Source organism: Schistocerca americana, chromosome 2 (genome assembly GCF_021461395.2).
Source record: "Schistocerca americana isolate TAMUIC-IGC-003095 chromosome 2, iqSchAmer2.1, whole genome shotgun sequence".
Taxonomy (NCBI): Eukaryota; Metazoa; Arthropoda; class Insecta; order Orthoptera; family Acrididae; genus Schistocerca; species Schistocerca americana.
Window position 1 is genome coordinate 589,684,774 of NC_060120.1, and position 24,177 is coordinate 589,708,950.

The 24,177-nt window shown below is 42.5% G+C and overlaps 1 protein-coding gene across 1 annotated transcript in view; it reads right to left on the minus strand.

Moving 5' to 3' along the window:
- Positions 1-5,530: 5,530 nt before the first annotated feature.
- The window catches only part of LOC124594213 (brachyurin-like), a 38,051-nt gene continuing 19,404 nt past the window's right edge, over positions 5,531-24,177 (minus strand). Inside the window, exons 2-5 of the mRNA XM_047132573.1 lie at positions 19,854-20,020; positions 12,995-13,093; positions 10,093-10,229; positions 5,531-5,794 (exon numbers count right to left, since the gene is read on the minus strand). Of these exons, the coding sequence (XP_046988529.1) occupies positions 5,624-5,794; positions 10,093-10,229; positions 12,995-13,093; positions 19,854-20,020 (574 nt within the window). The 3' untranslated portion in view covers positions 5,531-5,623. The remainder of the gene's footprint in view (positions 5,795-10,092; positions 10,230-12,994; positions 13,094-19,853; positions 20,021-24,177) is intronic.

Consider the following 24,177-nt stretch of genomic DNA (forward strand, 5'->3'; position numbering starts at 1 on the left):
AACACTACCTTTACTTAAGTAGGTAGTCAGCGCTAAATTATGTGCGCCCCCTTTAACGTCACTGTATGCAGTTTGACAGCATAACACCACCACCACAACTACTGACAACCTGAACCATTATCATCACGCAGTTGTAACTCGCAGTGATTACAAGTTGCTGATGTTTGTCAAGAATAACGGGAAGCGCCTCCGAAGTTCCATTTGCATTACAATTAGGACGGAGAGAATCCTAATAACAGTAATAGGTCACCCAGCGAAGAGAAGAGTCCACGTATTGGCTCAAGTTCTTGCAGTTTGATATTAATGCAGTTCCCGATGGTTTCACACTAACGGGTTCTTTTGTGCTATTGGAATACTCATATTGGAATGATAAAAGTGTAATTGCTAGAACGCTCAACTACCTTAATAACACCTCATTCTGGACTGAATACGACTCGGGAAGCGACGTTAATTTGACGTTTCCATCCATCTCCTGACGTCTTGCTGAATGAAGTCTCAAGTGCACGCACAGTTGTGTTGCCTGCCGCATGGATTTAGTGAAGTGTTGTGGCAGCTGGCAGTCATTGCTGAATATAGACATATGGCAAATATCCTTACTGCTTTAGGGGAACTCGTCTTTGTTGCATTTTTTCCATACCGTAATTAGCACTATAACATAAGGCTTATTCTGCTGAAAAACTTGATGCCCACAAGTCCTTAAATTAGAATCTCCTAGCAAGAGTAATGCATGAAAGGAAACAGACTGTTGGACAAAAGAATGGACTGCTCCCTGTTTTTGCGTTTCCGATAGCGCTTACGAAACGAATCTGGTGTCATATTACGCTCCAGAACCCTAAACTGTTTATTTTTGTACTTCATACTAAAACAAAAGTTATAATATGAGAAGAGGTAATGACTTATATGCTTCTCAGGAACTAGTTTTTCGTGTTTATTTTCTCACTTCATACTAAAACAAGGGCGTTAATATGAGAAGAGGAAATGAAATATACGCTTCCAAGACATAATATTTCCTTGTGTCCTATTACTGCATACATGAAAGCCTTGCAGTTAATTTATGTATGTTGGATAAATTTTGATATCACCTCACGTTCCTATGTGAGAAGGATGCTATTTTCTTGGGATACAAATAGAGTGGACATTTCATCACTGGTTAATGTTCTGATGACTAATGACGTGATACCCGTTGCAATTGCTCCATGGCAACTGTGAGTAGAGTCTCACGTTGGTTACTAAAAAAACTCGCAGGCAGTGATATCCGCTCACTGCAGTCAGAGCCAAGGTGATTTCTTTCTGTTTATGGCGAAGGGTCTGCTGCAGTGTCCACGCTCAGCCAACATAAACAAATCGCGGCGGCATTGGGCACAGCTAATCGCTGTACTTGTCGCGAGCCTCGACAAGAAGATCGCACTGCCTCTGCTAATGATACTATGGAATTAATACATCTTACTTAACGTAATACGCAGGACGTGGGTTGAGTAAAAATTCAGTTTGTAACTTCCCATCGCATTAAAATACTTAACAGTCATATTTGATGCAATATTTGTTGTTGGTTGTCTCTCTAACGTTAGTAGTATTGATTCAGATTGTGCGTGAACACGAAAACATACACACACACACACACACACACACACACAGTCATTTATTCCAGTGAGGGAGACAACTACTGTGTGTTGAACAACACATGAACCAGTCAATTCCTGATTTGGCGTCGAGTGGATGAGATTTTACAATTACCTTGCATTGCAAGAATTGTAAGGAGGAGATTGAAAGTAAATGGACTTGTATGCTAAAGAGTTGCGACAAAGAAAAGCTTGACCGATTATCAGATAATTGTCCACATGAGTTTTGTGGACGAGTATACTTTTAGTAACCAACCCACCAACGATCATTACGTAAGATTTCTCGAAGGTGTAGGGGCATTGATTTCATTAAGTCGTCGACAGTGTAGTCTGTTGATTTACTTCCCACCATACGTTTTCTATATACGTCCAAACGTCGCTTGCATTTGTAGGTCCACATGGCAATGACCTTGTTACCTCTGCCCACATATTCTCTATCTGGTTGATGTTCGGTGATCGTGGAACAAATGGCAACAGCTTTCTCTCTTGGCCCTGAAACCAATCTCGCACTGCTCTGCTATGATTGATGGGGCTCTGCTCCTGTAAATAAACTGTTATCTCGTTAGTTCATATACTTATATTTAAATAACGTGTTTGTAATAAGCACATTGGATTATTATATTCCACAGTGTTTAAGAATTCAGGCCCTGTGATACATAAATGATCTAGATTCAACAATCCGATTAAGAATGTGGTTTACCCAGCCTATCATATGATGAGAGTAGTAGTCGGATATCCTCATTAAGACTGAGCGGCCCACCAACAACCGACTTATGACTATGCTCATTCAGAACCCTAGTAAAAAATATACTCACATCAATGCACGTGCCCCTACCAACATCGAAAATAATAAAAGCACCGAAAATGTCGAATAATTCTTTAACACACTCGAAAATACTATGAGCAAAATTCACCAAGATGACGTGAACATACTAATGGGAGACTTCAACTCTCTATTTGGGACAGAAAAAAGCTGTAGCAAAATCATTGGAACAAATTCAACACACCGAAACGCTTAGACCAACGGCACACGTCTGACTGACATTTGCCAACAATTCAACCTCAAAAGGATGTCTTCCCACTTTAGGAAAAAACAAGTTCCCAGGTAACATGCTTGGCTATCAGGTGCAAGCTGCTTTCGTTCGCCTTTCGAGACTCACTGAAAGCCAGATTTTTAATTGTTTTGTAGCAGGCAGATACAAACTCGATAAGGGAATCGTAAGACAACGCTCGAGCAAAATTCGTCTTGCTACTTTCAGTAACCTTTAGTGTCAGAGCGAAAACCTTACGGTACTGCCAATTTCATAATGCGACTTTTGTTTTCTGCCGACATATTTTTTGTTGATGCGAATACATAATTTTATCTATGAAAAGCCACATTTCATAATACTTGCGAATGATACAGGAAGTGAAGTAAATACAGATCTTTTCGGTGTCAAAAGTCGGTAACATCTTACTAATTCGTGTTAAAATAGGCTAAATCGTCTTACAGACACTTAATGCTTCGCTACAGTCTGGAACCGCGCGACCACTACGGTTGCACGTTCGCATCCTGCCTCGGGCATGGATGTGTGTGATGTCCTTAGGTTGATTAGGTTTAACTAGTTCTACGTTCTAGGGGACTGATGACTCCAGAAGTTAAGTCTCATAGTGCTCAGCGCCATTTGAACCATTTTTTAACTTATTGCTTTATTAAGATAGACTGCCGTCGTGATGTTTCTGTAGTAAGCTGAATTTAATTTGAATTAGTACAGTGAATACTTTAATTGTATTTTCCAGTAGTATACTAAACGCTACAGTGCTCATCAAAGAGAAATTAATCAGCAGCAGAATTTTCTTACACGATATCAAAAACAATCTGACAATGCTAGTGTTGTTTACAAATTCTACTCCCGTAGAAACCCACTGGTTCTAACGATGTCATTACACCAGTGTAGTTTTACGAGTATTTTCGTCTAGAAATGAGTTGCCTTGACGGTTGATCGATCAAGAGCGGAAAAGGTAAAATTTTACGAATATATGTCGAGAGGGACAAGTGCTTGAGAGAGGACTTCCCTATCAATACAAGTGCCTGAGAGACGACTTTCTTATCAATCTCCTGGATAGTTTTGTTTCTCAGATCAACAGAGTGCATTATCATGCAGTAGCACAGGTGATGTAATTTTATTGCTCGATTTTCTTGCACTGCGACCGAAAGGTGTCTCAGTTGTTGGGAAAAAATTCCAGCTGTGTTGCACACACCCCTTGGGGCATAATTCGTAGCCCAAAACACACTTTGGAGCTATCAGAGTAAAATATTGTGTTCACATTACTGTTTGCTCGAGTTTACGTCTTTTGGTGGGGCTCAGCCTTTCATTTCTTCTTAGGAAGTTAACGTTAAATGCATCATAACACGTCACCAATAACAGTACTGCATAGGAATGCTCAATGAGCGACCTGATGACGTTCAAGAATAGTCACTCCATGATTTTTGTTGTTTCGAATTAGAGCATGCAGTACTCCTACGCCAGACTTCTGAACTTTGCCTGTTGAATGCAAATGTCGCATGATGGTAAAATGGTAATCTATCACATATATCAGTAGTCGAGACTTCGTTAATGTGGAAAATCATTAATGCCAGAACGATCTTTGTTGAAAGAAGAATATCTTTTTCTGGCGTATTTTTCCCAAAAGCACTCGCTCCATACACATTTCAAATCTTTCTAGTTGCCTCCTCTGCATTCACTCCTCTGTTATATCAAAAGTAAACGTTGTGTTGCAGATGGTACGCCTTTTTCCACTTGCGACTCAGTTTTGCAACGCTTAACCGTAGTTCATGATTTTCAAGTATGCAAAATCCAATGCTTAACTGCAAGATGATAACAAGAACTTCAAATTCGAAAATGACAGTTGATACATACACTGACAGCGTCGCGCCGCGTTCACATGGGCGGCGTCGGATTTCAGGCGCCGAGTGGTGTCTGGCCGGTGGCCGGTAGCCGCTGCAGCCCGAGGAAAAGTTCGAGCGTAAGTTGTTACGATCGAGACGCAGCCACGAGCTGTCCTGCGGAATTGTTTCTGGAATACTTGTTATTGCTGGTGGGTAGAATGTCAAGCGAATTATCTTCGATGTTCAATCAGACTCATAACTTTAGACGAGGGCCGAAATGTGTTTAAAAAAAAAAAAACAGTTGGACGCGAACAGGCGACCATAAGTTTAGAATGCACGACGATTACCACTAGAGCACGAGCTCACACAATCCGAGAACATCTTTGAAGTAGACAACACTTCCTCCTAACACTTGCGCATCTTACAGTGTTGCCAGATTGTGCAGATGGCCGGACTTAGAGAGTTGTCAGGGGCGATCAGTTTTACTGGCCACCGTAAGTGGACGACTTGGATTTAGTCTCTGTGACGGCCGGCCGGCGGTCAGTTTTTATGACATAACTGTTGCACTACTTTGAGCCATTTTTTCGTTGAATCGATATGCACGTCATTAGGAAAACTAGCAAAGACACATTCGAGTTCCTACTGTCTGCTTCAAAAATTATTTGTTTATTTACTCTCAAAAACAGTCTTGATCACAATTTATTTATTACGGTGACCGGTTTCGACCACTACTGTGGTCATCTTTAGACCAATGAGTAAGAATCTCCTTCTGCTGGAGAATCACTACTATTTATGGATAATGACGAAATCGGTAACGGATTTTCTGTTTGTCATTTCCTGTCGTTTCAACACCACAGTGCTGCCTCGTTATGTGCCGTTTCTGTGTATGTGTTGTGCATAGGAATGAGATTATTGAATTCGATAAGGAATTTCCAAATATAATGTGTCTAATGGGCACATTGAAAGAGAATTGCATTGCAAAACTGATACCATGATGTAACGGATGTACGTCTGAAGGTGCACGAAATCAGTAAATACGACATTACATTTACTGAATTATTTATTTCGAACACTGTGTTGTTTACAGTTTCTGTTCTTGAGGAAGCTGGAACAGCCGGTCACTAGAGTGGTGCCCTTACGAGATGCTGACGCCGGCGGTGCTGGAGATCCAGTCGAGGAAGGAGGTGACCCTGGCGTAGCCGGACGGAGCGCCGCTCGAGCAGCCAGCGTTCGACACGAAGCTGACGACGCCGATCAGGGTGAAGCTGCCCGTCGAGCCGATCACCATGGGGCCGCCGCTGTCACCCTGCAACGTGACCACACCGTATAATCTCTGACTGGTGTAGGCCAGAACACGTAGTCCCAAACATGACAGTGTAGCGCTAAACTTCTAAAGTAGTGCCGCTATAAGTCCTTTAAATCGCTGTCCTGGAATGCTACTGTCAGTTTGGCGAATCTACAGTTATGGCGAGTTAAGTTTAATCCGGGATAGCCCACGCTTTATATATCATTTTTGTTTTCACGCCGATGACATACTAAATAGCTTTATACTTAAATTGATTCACATTGTCTGAAACTGATTGAGGTCAGCGAATGCATTATAAGTTTACAAAATAATTTATACTGCTTCAGTTACTTCAGTACATGCAAAGCCTTTTATATAGGCCAAACTTGAGAGATTTCTTAAAAATCGTACAATGAAGACAAAAATGCCTTCAACATAAACATTTATGCAAAATTAGCAACAGGTACCCACATTAAGGACACCGGCCACCAATTCCAGCATATCACGAATGATCTTATATATATGTCAAAAGAATTAGGGGAACATGACTATGGGCGCTCCCATACTCCACTGAGCAATAACTGAGGACTGGATATGTTACCAAATTATACCTTTGTCTTCCATAAATTAGACACACAAAAAACACCATTACATCCGCTATTGGTTATATAAAAAGAACTGAACTTTCCAACAGCTGTCGAAAACAAAGTGGAAACAGTCATTCATCCCGTTAACCCGGGTACTTTTAATTGGACTTCGAGCGCTTCAGTAAGGTGCATGATCTCCGTGAACGTTTATCACTGCCCGACACCTACGTGGCAAGCTCGGTATACTTCGAGCACTTCAGTAAGGTGCATGATCTCCGTGAACGTTTATCACTGCCCGACACCTACGTGGCAAGCTCGGTTTAAGTCTCCGGAGATGCTGTGCGTTCCCATTCTCCCCATGAGAGTTCTTGCAGAGTCTGTGACGGAACTGAGCGACCACGGACTTCTCTGTCAAGCACGTCCCACATATGTGCCATCCTGTGCTACTGCTTCAATGTCCAGGCGTCAAAAGACACCTCTGCTGACGGCCGTCTCATTGCCTCTGGCATTAGAAGGATCTGTTCGCCTGGCGACAAGGCGACCAAGGACAGAGGATCAGTACGGCTGTCAACTTTGAAGCCTCCACACAACATCACAGAACCTTGAGAATCTGTTGATTTCGTGGACAACATTGGGCAGGTGCCGCTCGCTATGGGCCTTCGCACACGAACAAGGCCATCGCCTTGCGTCATAGAATATCTGGCGCCTCTGTGAATAACATGTTTCGTTAGTGACAAAGTCGTCAATTGACACAGGAACGGCGGAAATGAAGACGTACTGCAGGATGTTGTATCAAGCGGGGTGCTCTAACAGGACGTCTGGGTCGTAAGGTACAATCCCGTAACCCATTAATTACAATATGACCGGACACAATGGCTTCTGTGGCTCTTTTGAGGTCGTTTTGCAGTGCTCTGACGGTATCCGTACGACAACGAAACACAGAGATGACCAGATATCGGTATTCACGTTGGGTTATAATGCGTCAGAGGAATTAGTCAACTCGCCTTGTGTACTGATCTTTTTCCTTGCAGCCCATCCGCAATTTATGGATGACACATGAAGAGGCATTGGCAACGGCAGCAATACGACAGAAAGTCCATCCATTTTGGATGAAACAGACCGCCCTTGCAACTTGCACTGCGTTAAGATATAGCAGTGAATGTGCTTGGTTGAATACAACGTCCGCAAATGACAATTTCCATCTGTGTACCTCACTAGAAAACACTGGGACACTGGTACTCACTTCCTTCTGAGAGTTCACCAGACAATGTAATGCATAGTACAACTAGTAAATGGGGAATGATTTTTATTGTTGCCTACTTTGAAAGTGAAGTTCTCAAGCCATGCAATAAGACCACAGGACTGCCCTCATAAAAATAGATTAACATACCGGACGTTGTTACACACGTTCCCCCAATTTCTTTGAACAGAACAACGGGCGCCACTTGAACTCATATGAAGAACTAGAGGACTAGAAATATTCATTCATGGCACAGTACATGGTAAAATACTGCTAAATCACAAGGTCGAAGGAAGCAATGTAATTTTTTTCAAAAATTTCTCCAAGGTTATGTTCTTGTTTTATTAATATAAAGAATTAACTGAAATAAAAACATATTCTCTCAACGTTATTGAATAGCAAAGAAATATGAAATAGTTGTACTATCTGGTGCTTTCCATGACATAAATATGCTTATATAAAAAACTTGCCCTCGCTCAGCAACTGAAATAAGTTTATCTTAGTAGTATGCTCTGGGACATGAACATCTCAATATGAAAGTGCCAAATTGATGATGATGATGTGTTAATTATTGTGCTCTGTGTGGTAGACACTGATTTTCAATAAAAATCTGAGTAAATACATTAATTAAATAATGTGAACATAGAATTGACTTTTAACAAATTAATCCTTCCGTACAGGGTTGAATTTGGGAATAGAATCTCACTGACACACCCAGCAAATAATCCTCATCGCACTTCAGATTAATGTGCTCGTAACTGTAAAGCACCTGGCGATAGCAACATGCTGCCTAAACACGTCGTGCTAATAAATTTAAGTAAAAAGCTGAAACAGTATAAATTACACTACAGGTCATTAAAATTGCTACACCAAGAAGAAACGCAGACGATAAACTGGTATTCATTGGACAAATATATAATACTAGAACTGACATGTGATTACATTTTCAAGCAATGTGGGTGCATAGATCCTGACAAATCAGTACCCAAAACAACCACCTCTGGCCGTAATAAAGGCCTTGATACGCCTGGGCATTGAGTCAAACAGAGCTTGGATGGCGTGACCGGTACAGCTGCCCATGCAGCTTCAACACGATACCACAATTCATCAAGAGTAGTGACTGGCGTAGTGTGACGAGACAGTTGCTCGGCCAGCATTGACCAGACATTTTCAATTGGTGAGAGATCTGGAGAATATGCTGGCCAGGACAGCAGTCGAACATTTTCTGTATCCAGAAAGGCCCGTACAGGAGCCGTAATACATCTGAAATGTAACGTCCACTCTTCAAAGTGCTGTCAGTGTGAACAAGAGGTGACCGAGATGTGTAACCAATGGCACCCCATACCATCACGTCGGGTGATACGCCAGTATGGCGATGATGAATACACGCTTCCAATGTGTGTTCACCGCGATGTCGCCAAACACGGATGCGATCATCCTGATAGTGTAAACAGAACCTGGATTCACCCGAAAAAATGACGTTTTGCCATTCGTGCACACACGTTCGTCGTTGAGTACACCATCGCAGGCGCTCCTGTCTGTGATGCAGCGTCAAGTGTAACCGCAGCCATGGTCTCCTAGCTGATAGTCCATGCTGCTGGAAACGTCGTCGAACTGTTCGTGCAGATGGTTGTTGTCTTGCAAACGTCCCCATCTGTTAACTCAGGGAACGATACGTGGCTGCACGATCCGTTACAGCCATGCGGATAAGATGCCTGCATCTCGACTGCTAGTGATACGAGGCCGTTAGCATCCAGCACGGCGGTCCGTATTACCATCCTGAACCCACCGATTCCATATTCTGCTAACAGTCATTGGATCTCGACCAACGCGAGCAGCAATGTCGCGATACGATAAACCGCAATCGCGATAGGCTACAATCCGACCTTTATCAAAGTCGGAAACGTGATGGTACGCATTTCTCCTCCTTACACGAGGCATCACAAGAACGTTTCACCAGGCAACGCCGGTCAACTGCTGTTTGTGTATGAGAAATCGGTTGGAAACTTTCCTCACGTCAGCACGTTGTAGGTATCGCCACCGGCGCCAATCTTGTGTGAATGCTGTGAAAAGCTAATCATTTGCATATCACAGCATCTTCTTCCTGATGGTTAAATTTTGCGTCTGCAGCACGTCATCTTCGTGGTGTAGCAATTTTAATGGCCAATAGTGTATTTTATAAACAACGTAAGGTGTATATTCAATATGACAGTCGTTTCAGTTCATGTCTCTTATTGCCCTTCCTTGAGTTATATACTCATTCCTTACGGTGAACTGATATTGGACTCCGAAGATACCCTACTATTTTCAACATAGGTCAGCACTGCTATAATTACATGTACAGGCTGTGTCTGTGGTTGCAACTTCCACTCTGAGATGAAGAGGTTAACACGGGAGGGGAATTAGTGGCGGGTCGCATCAAACCAATTAGAGGACTGACGACTAAAAGAAAATCAGTATTAGTTTTAATGAGTACAACGGGAGGTACTTACGTTGCAGGTGCTCTGTCGGTTGGAGCCGGTGGCGCAGAGTGTTGAGGAGACGATGACGCCTCCGTAGTACTGCTGGCAGAGCGAGTTGGAAATGACGCTCAGCGTCGTGTACTGCAGCGTGCTGGCCGTGTTGCCGTCTGGAAACACACCACACGGCCTCCTCTTACCCTTCCCGAATGCTGTCACAGGTGATAGCCTCACTAGTGGCATCAAGCTGCCGTTTGACTGTTCAGTTGCCAAGACAGTTCTTTATGGTTTTTGTCTGTCCGTCCTTCTGATTGGAGGTTTGCTTTACGTAATAAAATGGAACACTTGCAGCCGTCCTTTAGATGTTACTTATTATATAGCTACCAGTTTCGATGATTCAGTACACCATATTCAGACCATAACTGACTCTGAGAGTGTGAACTCCAGTCGTACACACGACCCCTTCAGTGGGCAACATCTATGAACCCTTTACTGTAGACTTCTGTAACAGCGATGTCGTGACTCAAGCCAACAACTTAGTTATTAGTTGCAGACACAACATCGCTGTCTGTACAGTTCGTAGATGTTGGCCACTGATGGGTTCGTGTATAGGATTGGAGTTTACACAGTTAAGGCCTGAAGATGGTATAATGAATCACCGAAACTGGTAATTACACAATAAATAACATCGAATGGACGTCTGCAAGTGTTCCATTTTATTACATAAGTTCTTTATGATTTTACGTCACGAAACTTCACAGATAATGCAAAGCAGCTAGCGGGCCGAACACAGTCAATAAATCAATGTGATGTATTCATATTACATATTTCCCATAACATACATAATTTGTTTGTATTGCTTTATTAGACCAACAGGGGTCACATAATATTAGGTTTTATTCACAAATGCAACATTTAAGTGAGTATTAACAGAACCAATAATGACAAGTTCAAGCTATGAGGCTTGTTATTGAACTGGTAGTGCAATAACAGAGAATCATAAGTTTTAGTTCGAGTTCGAATATACAATATAAACTTCTCTCATGTGTTATACAGAGGCGATTATCCGCTAAAGATTGCTGGTTAATCTACGCTAGCTGATGACCTTCCAACGCGAAATGTACACTGCATCTTCCAGAAAAAAATTATTCTATAAGCAGCACGAAGTAGATGCGATGTGTACTCTGAAGCCGCAAAGCCAAAACCAGTGGTTAGTATCTCATTTTCACAGTCATAAGCCTTACATGGACGCAGTATTCATATTCTTATCTTTGTTTCTGTATACTCTTGTTTTACCGATCTGTATCAACAGTCAGCGCTGAAGGTTTCAATTTTCCTCAGTTTTTACATTTTAATAATGCCCGATCACATGTCCTGTCATCCGACGATTCTTCTCTTATCAATATTCTACAGATTTATTTCGTTGTTTTTTATCCTTTCTAACACGTCCTCATTACCTATTTCATTTGTTAACTTAAATTGTAACATCCTTATGAGGCACCTGCAACAAAAAATTAATGGTTCTTTTCTTTGCAGTCTTACATGAACAAGTTAAACTGTAGCACTATTGAGAACAGTCTTCTCCAAATCTAGCTTAATTGTTGACGCTAATAGATTCCTTCTATATGCTAATGTGGTTTCTGCTTCCACCTTACAACTCCAGTATTTCACCCTAGACACTACAATCGTCACATTCTACTTACAGTTTATTCCACTACTCTGATGTTCATGTCTTACCCGGAGAACTATGGGGGCATCCTGGTACCAGAGGTCTTTTTTTACTGATATAGGAAGACATAAGTTTAGTTGAATTTTCTCAAAGCTACAGAAGTCACTTATTTCTACTACCCCCAACTCCAATGGTCAACTTTCGTTCAGAATGTCACCAATCAGTCCAGGAACCCCAGAAACTATGGTATCGACACTAGTCTCGTTCGTTTTACTTTTATTTTTTTCCTGTCATCCCCTTAAGATCCACACCCTTGCCCTACGCGTGTTTAGGCTACAGCATTATTTTTTAAATAATGAGTTATTCGTATCTAGCTTGGTTTGAAGTTTCCTGAACTAAAACGTTATCACTTTACACCCTGTCGGTAACTGTCTCCTCATACATAGCCATATGTGTACCAAATTTTGTGCAAATTGCTTCAGACGTTCCATAACTATGCCGAAAAAACACATACTACATGTATAGTTTCTTCTAGGAGAAGAATGTCACCTTCATACCTCTTCAATGACACTTTTGTATTCTTGACTGGAGCGTGAATTCGCATTCGCCGTTCCCTTCTCCACAAAAAGTTAACTGGCAGTATTCATGAACTGCACCTCTCCTACACGCTATTTAATATTAGTTAGCTTTACTCAGTTCTTGCAGAAGTTATACTTAAGCATGTATCTCTATACCGTATTCTATAAACTTTGCAATTCTGACTGTAGTATTCCTTGTTACATCCGTGATGTTTTTTTAATAATCAATTTTGAAATGCAAGTTCCGACTTATTCTTGGCTATCTGTCAGTATGTCATGAGTATTCATTTGTATTTTTCTATAGATTTATACAGTCAGCAAATTATGAAACTGCCATGTCCAGTTGATCATGTGGTGGGTCCCAGCGTTAGTTGATTGTAATTATTGCGGCAGGTTGAGTACAGTATCTTTCTGGTACCGTAGTAGTACATTTCGTCTCTCGGGCCTATTTGATTTTGCTGATCCAGAAGGTACCTCAAGCAAACTTGTGGCACTGACGAGGTTACTCAGAGGCGTGCTACTTTTACTCAGATCACTCAAAATTTTACACGTTGTAACGTAGTCTTACATTTACAGACTTATTGTCGCTAACTGCCTTACGATTCTTCTGCAAGGACTTCAGTGGTGAGGTGTAATGAAGTATAAGCATACAAGAAGCCGCCACTTGTGAACGGGAGTGTGTACTTACTATCGGCAGTCAGACCCCAACCGCTGACAGTAGCAGACTGGCCCTCGAAGCTGTTGCCCGCCTGTGAGCGAGAAGGCAGGTTCACCAGAGCGATGTAACCTGCAAGAATAGAAAAAATTGTCAGATACAGGGAAATGATACAAACAAAATCTTTTTAGAATGAATATTCACCCTGTAGAGGAATGTGGGCTACTGCTGGCAGGTTAAAGCTGCGAGCCGGTCCTGCATACAATTTTGATCTGCCAGGAAGTTTCCTTTCACATGCCCCAGATTTCTTACAGGAGTGCTAGTCCCGCAATGTATGCAGGAGAACTTTTGTGAACTTTGGAAGATAGAAGATAAGGTTCTAGAGGAAGTGAAGCTGTGAGGGGAGGGGGGGGCCTCGTGAGTCGTGCTTGGATAGCTCAGTCGCTAGGGCACACAAGCGAGAGGGTAAGATCCTAAGTTCGAGTGCTGGCGTTGCACTCGGTTTTAATCTACCAGGAAGTTTAAAAATGCTTTTACATTCCCAAATATTCCCCTGGAAGAATCGATACTTAGAACCCCTTGAGAAATCAGTTCCCAAAATCTATGATAATACTTTGTTGAAAACATCTCTAGTGATGAAAATGCCCGCATCTCGTGGTCGTGCGGTAGCGTTCTCGCTTCCCACGCCCGGGTTCCCGGGTTCGATTCCCGGCGGGGTCAGGGATTTGCTCTGCCTCGTTATGGCTGGGTGTTGTGTGCTGTCCTTAGGTTAGTTAGGTTTAAGTAGTTCTAAGTTCTAGGGGACTTATGACCACAGCAGTTGAGTCCCATAGTGCTCAGAGCCATTTGAACCAAGTGATGAAAATACCTAAACAGTCAACACATACGGATGAATTTAGTACTTGAATAAACGTACGGCATATACTTGATTTTGAAATGTCGTTGATCGGAATAATTACAATGAATTCGAAAAATGTCAGCACTCAACTCACAGTTTGTGAGAAACCATACTTTTTTAACTACTTAAATAAATACTGTTAAGTGCAAACCATCGCGCACGGTCTCTGTTTTTTAAGAAGTACTAGTCCAGAAAATTTCCTATGCCTTTTATTTCGACCTTAACTGTAGATGATAAAACGATATGAATTAAAAGAGACGATGCATTTTCAATGGACATTTGTCGTGCTATTTCTTGTATCTGATATTGCTGCAAAAGACATAGCTTGGATGTTTCGTTTAAAAGAATAGCTTCATGTTCATAGAACTTCTGTGTAAATCAGTTAGATCAGCTAAACTATCTAAAAATCAGTGCCTGTTAGTGGATTGTCCGCAGCTCGTGGTCGTGTGGTAGCGTTCTCGCTTCCCACGCCCGGGCTCCCGGGTTCGATTCCCGGCGGGGTCAGGGATTTCCTCTGCCTCGTGATTACTGGGTGTTGTGTGATGTCCTTAGGTTAGTTAGGTTTAAGTAGTTCTAAGTTCTAGGGGACTGCTACCCATAGATGTTAAGTCCCATAGTGCTTAGAGCCATTTGAACCTGCTAGTGGATTCCAACAAACAAGGGACAAAGCTAAAAATAGCCACGAAGGACCTGTTTACGTAGGGACGTCAAAACCAATCGTGAAGACCAATTACACTGAGATGAGTCTTTAAAATCTGCTGAAAAAGACAAATGTTTTTTTGAATATAAGCAATGATTCTCAGAACCTGTAAATCAAGTGCAGGCCGATGTTTTTAAGACAAGCATCAAAATTAAAAGGATTACGCCTCACACCAAGAATTTCGTTGGTTATACATAACGAAAAAGACATAGGAATCAGAATTTTTTCTTCAAACAAGGCATATATTATAGAGTAAAGGTACAATAAACTCCAATAAAAACATTACGACACTTGTTCTCAGATTGCGAATTTGTTTGATGTCAGGTGTACAAGATATACTGGCAGATACAAACTAATCAGCCAGACCATTATGACCACTGCCAGCCGGTCGTTGTGGCCGAGTGGATCTAGGCGCTTCTGTCTGGAATCGCACTGCTGCTACGGTCGCAGCTTCGAATCCTGCCTCGGGCGTGGATGTGTGTGATGTCCTTAGATTAGTTAGGTTTAAGTAGTTTTAGGGGACTGATGACCTCAGATGTTAAGTCCCATACTGCTCCGAGCCATTTGAACCTTTTGAACTGATGAGAACCAAACGTCTTGTATGGGCAGCACATGTCAGTCGGATGGATAAATGCTGATGGCCTTTGAAAGCTATGGATTATACTCCCTGGGGAAGACGCCCATAGAAAGACCAAAGAAGAGATGGAGGGATGGAATCTATGAGAACTTGCTGCAGATTGGAATAGAGAATGATTGGCGCCAGGAGGCACAAAATAGAGCCCAGTGGAGGAAGAACCTTTTAGCAGCGCACGGTCTTCTGGGCCTGATCGCATAAAGTAAAGTAAGTAAGTACTGACCACGGAGAAGCCATCGGACGTTGGCGTGCTAGAAGGATACCGCTGCGGTTATAAACTTTGCAGCTACTCATGGAGGTACAGTGTGGGCTGTAATTATCATACATCAGCGAGACTTGGTAGATATGCTAATGTGTTAATGTGGAACCCACTTACGCTGAAAAAAGATTAATTCCAGTTTTGGCCACCAGGTTCAAATCTGGCGCTGTACACGATTTGTATGACGGTATAACATACATGCTATCATTTGACAAGCCATAACGTGAGTGAAGAGTATAGCTATCGAGAAGAGAGGCCGTGCACTGTTAGTGAATCTGTTTGACATGAATGGCAGCAATTACATTGCTGCATTGAGAGAGTATCGTCAACTGAAAGGTCTGAGGAGACACCCGATGTCATTAAACGGTTAAAAGGTTTAACTCGAAAAAAATATTATCTTCAGATGAACAAATATAGTCTCACCTTCTTTCTGCAGTCGCGACGATACTCAGAGTTCTTGACTTTTTTTCGCTAGGCAGAACGAAGTAAACGATGTCTCCTCTTGTTACTGTTATCACTTGTCTTTAGGTACTGCCTTTGCTACAGCATTTAGAATTCGGCGATTTATATGTTTTGTGAGTTATAATCAATGAATTTTGTGTCAGATTGCTCATGTTATTTGTTTTTGTATACAGCTGCTGTAATTTTATTTTGCACTCGCAATTGTAGAAAATCGACCCAGAACAAATCGAAATTTTGCTTGAAATGAGAATAGTGCTACAAAGGCAATTGATGAAAGATGAGAGTCAGAAAAGAAAATCAGAAAAGATATTGGCTTTGTTAACTGCACACTGTCAGCGTTAATTAAAAAGAACAGAAATCAAATTAAGGCAACGTTTGAGCGCAATATTTTCCAGTTATGGAGGAGAAATATAAGAACTGCTAAACACGCTGTGTTGCTTTTTTCGTTCAAACACGTTAGGTCGCAGAATGCACCCATATCAGACCACTTTTTTGCTGGATAAGGCTGATTAGTTAGTGTAGCAAATTAATATTGAATTTTTTGCGTATGCAGGCTGCTCAGATTGTAAAAGAAAGTGAAAACCACAGTATTCAAAATTTTTACTACAACTACAAATATGAAGCGAAAAATGTTTCCAAGACAGTCGAAAGCTGCTTCATTTACAATCATTTACCCGATAAAACCATCATTCACGGGGAAGAAAACTCTTTAAAGATAGGTCTGTGGTATTGATAGGATGCAATTCGGATGGCTCTCAAAAAGGTAGTAATTTTCCATGAGACAAGTTTAAAACCATTATGTTTAAGTAATAAGAGACCAGTAAAACATTGTGGATGGTGGTTGTTATGTTGACAGACTGGATTTCCAAATTCGATTTTCAAAAAAGATTAAGTCATAGTTATGGTTGATGATAGTCCAGAACATCACGATATTAAATTAATAGCTATAGAGCTTGTACAGGATGGGCAGAAACAGTCTAGAAAACTTGAAAGGGTGTTGTAGGGTAGCTTATGCTGGCAACTGACTGTCTAGAAAGCAGTCCGGTACCTCACGCCGTTTCCGAGTTAATTAGCAATGAAGTTAGCCTGTCGGTCCGTTGCCCGCGTAGATTAAAGGGGCCCGCCAGAGACGATGTCGTTAAATATGTTCTTCGTTTGGTTTCCTTAACCCGAACAGGATAGCTGTACAAAAATTGGACGTGGGTAGTAAGGATAAAACCCGAACCAAAGGCTGAGCCGTATAGTGCGCTATAACCTATGCCTTTAGAACGACTGACACTAATTATTGTATCTGGCGAGCCGCTTGAATTTGCGCCTGATTGTCTAACTTCAACGCTAATTAACTTGTAAACGAGCAACGTATCGAATCTCTTTTCGTAACAGTTATTTCAAAGCACAAATACCATGCAACGCGCTTAAAGGCTTTTCAGAATGTTTCTGAGCAGTCTGTGTATTGCCTACGAGGAACACAAAACCGCAATCGCGCGATCAAGGCATTACACAAAACTTACTTGTAGCTGTATCGAAGCACAAGAATTCTCCATCAGTGAAATGGGAGGGGGGGGGGGGGGGTGCATTACGTATGTTGCGATCTGAATGAACGTTACTAACGTGAAAGACAATTAATGAAACATTTTAGGAAATATTTTAGGAGGGCGTACAAAATGGTTCAGATGGCTCTGAGCACTATGGGACTTACCATATGAGGTCATCAGTCCCTTAGAACTAAGAACTACTTAAACCTAACCAACCTAAGAACATCGCACACATCCATGCCCGAGGCAGGAATCGAACCTGCGTCCGTAGCAATCGTGCGGTTCCGGACTGAAGCGCCTAGAACCGTGGCCGGCAAGGGCGTACAGTATCACCATTACACTCACCAACACTCTACTAATACACACACAACTCGCATATCCGCAAGAAACGGGGCCAGCACACGCAAAGGAAGTATTAAGCGATCACTGGGTTCGTATTTTTGGCAGGCTGTTCTTGGGAATTATACCATATCCTTGGGGCGGCAGTGGTTTTGCAGTAGTCCTGCAGCCAAGGCGGATAAGAACCTTCACAGAACTTTGCCGATGTAGGCTAACAATACCTTTGTCGATAGGCGGCTGAATTTCCCAATCAACGGTGTCACATGACATTTACATTTTTGTTCGATGAACTTGATGCAGTAGATGGGAACCTCGTTTCCCCGCTGTCACTGGCGGAAACACGAAGCCAGTTCTGCATACATTCCCACCGCGTCACTCCTAAAACAGTTCAGTGTTGTCTTAGGGTCAAATAATCTAAGAAATTTGACCTCGGTGGTATCGTGATAGCTTCAGTAACGTAACATACACAAGCAGCCACTTCTCAAAGGAATCAACGCCTTGAGGTAGGCCGCTACATCATAGCCAAAACGTCTCACACTTTACTATTTTAGGATTTTAAGTATTTTGTAACATGATGAAGCAATACACCGTGAAGGATTTTAAGGGGACGGCAACGAATTTGACAATTAATACCGCAGTTCCTGTCTCAAACATATCATAAACGCAGAACATCATTAAAAAGATGCTCAGCTGTTTGAAAGCTCTTTAGAGTGGCGAAATGGCTAAAACGATGGACGTTATCGAATAATTCGTCGAAAATTTGATGCTGGAAATGATACTTCAAAATTCAGTAACATACTCACTATAAACTTTCAAAAAACAGTTTGTACCTACAAGAGTAAACTTTAGCAGGAAGTCGAATTTCTGACGAGCAAGATATCGCAGTGCTTAGCACAGTAGACTTTCATTCGGGAAGACGACGGTTCTAAAACGCGTCCGGCCATCCACATTCTGGTTTTCTGTGATTTTCCAAAGTCGCTCCAGGCAAATGTCGACATGGTTGCTTTGAAAAGGGCACTGTCGATTTCGTTCTGTAATCCGAGTCCGTGCTCTATCTGTGATGATCACGCATTAAACTCCAATGTTTCTTATGTTTCATCGTTTAACAGGGAATTCCTTTAACTCCAAACGATTTTTCAACCCCTTCAGTTTCGTGTTAAGCACTTTTCACTGTGTTATTCTTATGTCCACGTACAGAACTAAATATAATAATTATAGGTTGCTTGGCACACGTTCGATGTCGCTTCGGAACATTCTTAAGTAGTTAAGACACAAAGGAATCAGGCATTGGCTGCAAGCGGAAATTGATTTAAATCAAAGAGGAAAGATGAAAATTTGTGCTGGACCAGGATTCGAACTTGAGTCTCCTGCTTACGAGGCAGATGCACTGATCTCTACACCATCCGCACACAGAGCTAGCCAGCTCAGCTGCACGGAGTACGCTGAACTCCTCCCGTCAACCCCAAAGTCTCTACTTCTCCACACCCTACTAATGTAGCGCCCCTTGCCCGTTTCCCTCATTACTCACGGCATTTTTCCGATTCCTGTTAAGAGATCATTGTCAGGAAGAATAGAAAACACGTATATCTATGATTAAGATGAGAACCGCCAACAATCTCTACAGTGTGGATTTATACCAGACTTGAACTCTTCCAGGAATCAGAGAAATACCGCGGTAGTGAGAATAATAGGCAACTGGCACTACATGAGTAGTGGGTGTATAAGTTGAGATTTTCGGTCTGGCGTGTGGTGTGACCACTGTGTCCAGATGGTGCAGTGGTCAGTTCATCTGCCTTTGTAAGCACGAGACCTGGGTTTGAATCCCAGTCTGGCACAAATTTTCAACTTTCCCCATTGTTTAACTCAATGCCCGCTTGCAGCCAATGTCCCTCTTTCCTTGGCGTGTTAATTCATAGTGGCTGCTGGATCAAAAAATTGTGTCTGTCTTTCTTTAGACGTGTCCAAAAAACCAGACAATATATGTATATTCTTTCTTAAGCAGTGTCAAAAACAGTTCAATTTTATTTTTGTGTACGCTAAATTATGGTCATACGTGTGGACTTACTGCTGAGCTGCACGTTGGTGCCCAGGAAGATGACGGCGATGTCGTTGTTGAGCGTATTGGCGTTGTAGCCGGAGTGCACCGTCGTCGACCTAGTGTTGATGGTCACGTGGCCGGACTCACTGCCGCTGCGACGAATGCCTCCCAGGCTCACCGCCCACGTGCTGAACCTGTCGCAGCGAAAGGCCTCGTTGCGGTTACAGATGAGCATCGATGAAGGAAGAATGTACTTTTTATTTTCGTATTCAACATTAACGACAATTTTCTGTCTTATTCTTCTGTTTTGTTAGCCTTAGCCCCGTCTAGTTCGGACTCGGCTGTCAAAATTTGACAGATTTTTAAAATTTAACGGCTTTATATTTATTTGACTTTTGCGGCCGGATACCCTTCACGTCCCCCCAAGCGAAGGAAGTCGTGAATCGTGTAAACTTTGTCCTTCGTCAGATTGTATTTCAACTGTTTTTGTATTGCGTTTTCTGAGGCGGAAATTGGGGACCAGCCCAACGACCCTAAACGAGCCTAAACCAGCCTATTTGCCTAAACAAGCGTGGAAAACTACTTAGAGGAAAAAGTTTCTGTTCTTATCTATATTTCAATTTATTGGTCGCAGTTATAACTGCAACACTGAGAAGGATAGAAAATAACGAAATATCCGACAGGTGTACGAGTGTAAGGTAGTACGGGTCACACTGGCTCATAGAGCAAACCGCCCGATGCCAGTGTCGCTTTGGGCCGATGTAGCTCTTGCCAAATGCCTATTGGAAACCCTGGTGATAACTACTGTATCACCTGACAAGAGAGCCGTCTATTGTTGCTTCCAGCGTCTTCTTGATGACAGTCCGAGAACCCTCTGGCACCGTAAAGTACAAAATTATTAAGATTTTCGTGGCCATTCGTTGACAAATTAGTTGTTCGCTTCTGTCACGGGTTCTTCAGCTAACAATGGTTTGATGACCTTTTTGACGTTTCGTCAGCGCGAGTGGTTGGCTTTGTCAAAGCTTCACCTTCAACTGCTGGTGGTGGGCTGGAGTCGAGCTCGCTCATGCAGATTGTGGCGGGTGGTTGTATCTGAAGTGAAGCTACTCACAGACGTCCAGTGTCGGCTGTAATTATCGTGTTAAGTCAAACTTGGTAGATACACTAATGCGTTAATGCAGAACACATTTTCGCTGGAGAGAGAAAAAAAAACTGTTCCAGTTTTGACCACCAGGTTCAAATTTCTCCCTGCGAATGCAAGAAAACGCACAGAAATGTTTCCATATGTAACGGGTTAGGGACTGGACGTGGGCAAAAAAGGTCAAAAAAATGAGTAAGGTGTATTGTTGATTTTGTTATAAGCCGACAGTTAAACAATTTGTCCAATATGAGCGCTGGAGACGTCGACAGATGCTTTATCTGTAAAACATGATCAACAGTTGCTCGCAGCAGCTCCGGTAGATACTGAGCAACGTGTTCTTGCATTCTGTTCTCCAGATCAGCCAAAGACCGAGCGTTTCCTGGTAAAAGTGTTCTTTTAGACACCCCAAAGCCAAAAATCACATGGATTCAGATCAGGTAATCTTGCAGGCCTTGCACCTGAAAAACGTCTAGAGCTAAGACGTTCATGGAAGGTTGCGTTAAGCAGATCTTTCACTGGGCGAGCGACATGAGGTGCCGCCCCATCTTGCATGAAAACAGTGGTTACCACAAAGTTGCGCTCTTTCAATGCTGGAATCACATGCTGCACAAAAAGGCCTCGACAACACACAGACATCACGGTATCCTCTTCAAACAACAACGGACCGCGAACAAAGATGCTTGTGAATCCATATCATACAGTCACATAGAGCGTCTGCAATGGCTCTTCATGTATAACACGCGACTTAAAAGTAGCCCGGTTTCGGCACTTCTGTGTATTCACTGCTCCCTGTAGTGCAAAATGTGCCCCACCACTCCACTTAATATTGTCCAGCTACATGCCATCAAACTCGATCCGTATCAGAAACCGAATAGCAAATTCAGAAGGGTACTGCGGATCATGAGGTTTAAGTTGCTGCACCGTTTAGATTTTGTACGGTTAGCATTGTGCCATACACCGCAAAACTTTCCGTACTGTTGGTCACGGGATGGACAATTCTCGTGACACTGTACGAGCACTAGTACCGCCTGGGACATGTGCTGAATGGTTAGTTACCTCGTTAACAACTTCCAATGGGATAGGACGCCTTCCTCTTTCAGGTGCTTTATCAAGCTCACGTGTGTTTTCGAATTTCGTTAACATCTTCTTTTAACCGTTTAATGACATCGGGTGTCTCCTCAGACCTTTCAGTTGACGATACTCTCTCAATGCAGCAATGTAATTGCTGCCATTCATGTCAAACAGATTCACTAACAGTGCACGGCCTCTCTTCTCGATAGCTATACTCTTCACTCACGTTATGGCTTGTCAAATGATAGCATGTATGTTATACCGTCATACAAATCGTGTACAGCGCCAGATTTGAACCTGGTGGCCAAAACTGGAATTAATCTTTTTTCAGCGTAAATGGGTTCCACATTAACACATTAGCATATCTACCAAGTCTCGCTGATGTATGATAATTACAGCCCACACTGTACCTCCATGAGTAGCTGCAAAGATTATAACCACAGCGGTATCTTTCTAGCGCGCCAACGTCCGAGGGCTTCTCCGTGGTCAGTACTTACTTTACTTTATGCGATCAGGCCGAAAAGACCGTGCGCTGCTAAAAGGTTCCTCCTCCACTGGGTTCTGTTTTGTGCCTCCTGGCGCCAATCATTCTCTATTCCAATCTGCAGCAAGTTCTCATAGATTCCATCCCTCCATCTCTTCTTTGGTCTTTCTATTGGGCGTCTTCCACAGGGAGTATAATCCATAGCTTTCAAAGGCCATCAGCATTTATCCAACCGACTGACATGTGCTGCCCATACAAGACGCTTGGTTCTCATCAGTTCAAAAGGTTCAAATGGCTCTGAGTACTATGGGACTTAACATCTAAGGACATCACACACATCCACGCCCGAGGCAGGATTCGAAGCTGCGACCATAGCAGCAGTGCGATTCCAGACAGAAGCGCCTAGAACCGCTCGGCCACAATGACCAGCTTCTCATCAGTCCTACAACGTTTGGTCTATTGTACATTTCGTCTTGTTCACAATAATGTCTGATCCTTCATTCTCCAGTGACCTCATTTTTTACCGGACCAAAGATCTTTCTTAAGACTTTCCACTCAAAAACAAGAAGATTGTTCAAATCTGTTTCCCGGACACTCCAAGTTTCACAACTATACGGTACTACAGGTTTAATCATTGTTTTATACAGCTGGAGTTTTAAGTTCCTAGAGAGACCACGCGATGCAAGAAGTTGACTGAGACCAAAGTATGATCGGTTGGCGACTTGGATCCTCGCTTTGATTTCTGCTTCACATGCTGCGTCTTCTGTAAATATTACCCCAGATACTTAAATTCACGAACACTTTTGTAGGGTCGGTTTCCAACTATCAAAGGCCGGAGTGTGTCTCTTGAATAAGCATGGGTCCTGCTCATCACCAGATATTCCGTCTTTGATTCATTCACAAGGAGCCCAATTTTGCTTACTTCCGCCTCTACACTTTCGCTCATCCGCATTTGTTCCTCCTTAGATCTGGACAATAGGGCCGCATCATCAACAAACGAGACACGTGTGATTTTCTCACCCTCTACAACCTCGAAGCTTTAACGAAAGACTTCTCTCATTATCGGTGCAAGTGTCAGGTTGAATAAAACCGGTGACACACAATCTCCTTGTCTCAACCCTGTGTTCATGTTGAAGCTCTCCGTGAGTTGGTTCCCGAGCTTCACTTTCACTTGCCATTTGAATCAGTGAGACAAATTCCAACTAGGCTCACGAGTTTCTTAGGTATTCCAAACTCCGTTAGGCAGTTCCTCGGGCTCTCATAGTGGATGCAGTCATACGCTTTCTTAAAATCTTTGAAAAGCACATGAAGTACTTCGCCATACTACCACAACTCTTAGGTGAGTTATCGCAGCGTAAAGATGTTGTCGACAGTTGAACGGCCCTTTCTGAATCCCCCCTGATATTCAACAATCACTTCTTTTAACCAGTATACAGTTGGACAAGAACTTGTAGTAGACGTTCAGTAGGGCGATTCCTCTGTAGATAGTGCAGTTCATTTCGTCACCTTTCTTGTGTCTAAACATTCTGCGTGGTGACTGTTTGTTCTATATCGTGTCTCCCTACCACTTTCGCGCAACGACGCTCTGAGGGTGTTTTTTAGGGAACTGAATAGTTTGAACCTGGGACCTGTTGCTTGTAAGGAGACGCCAGACC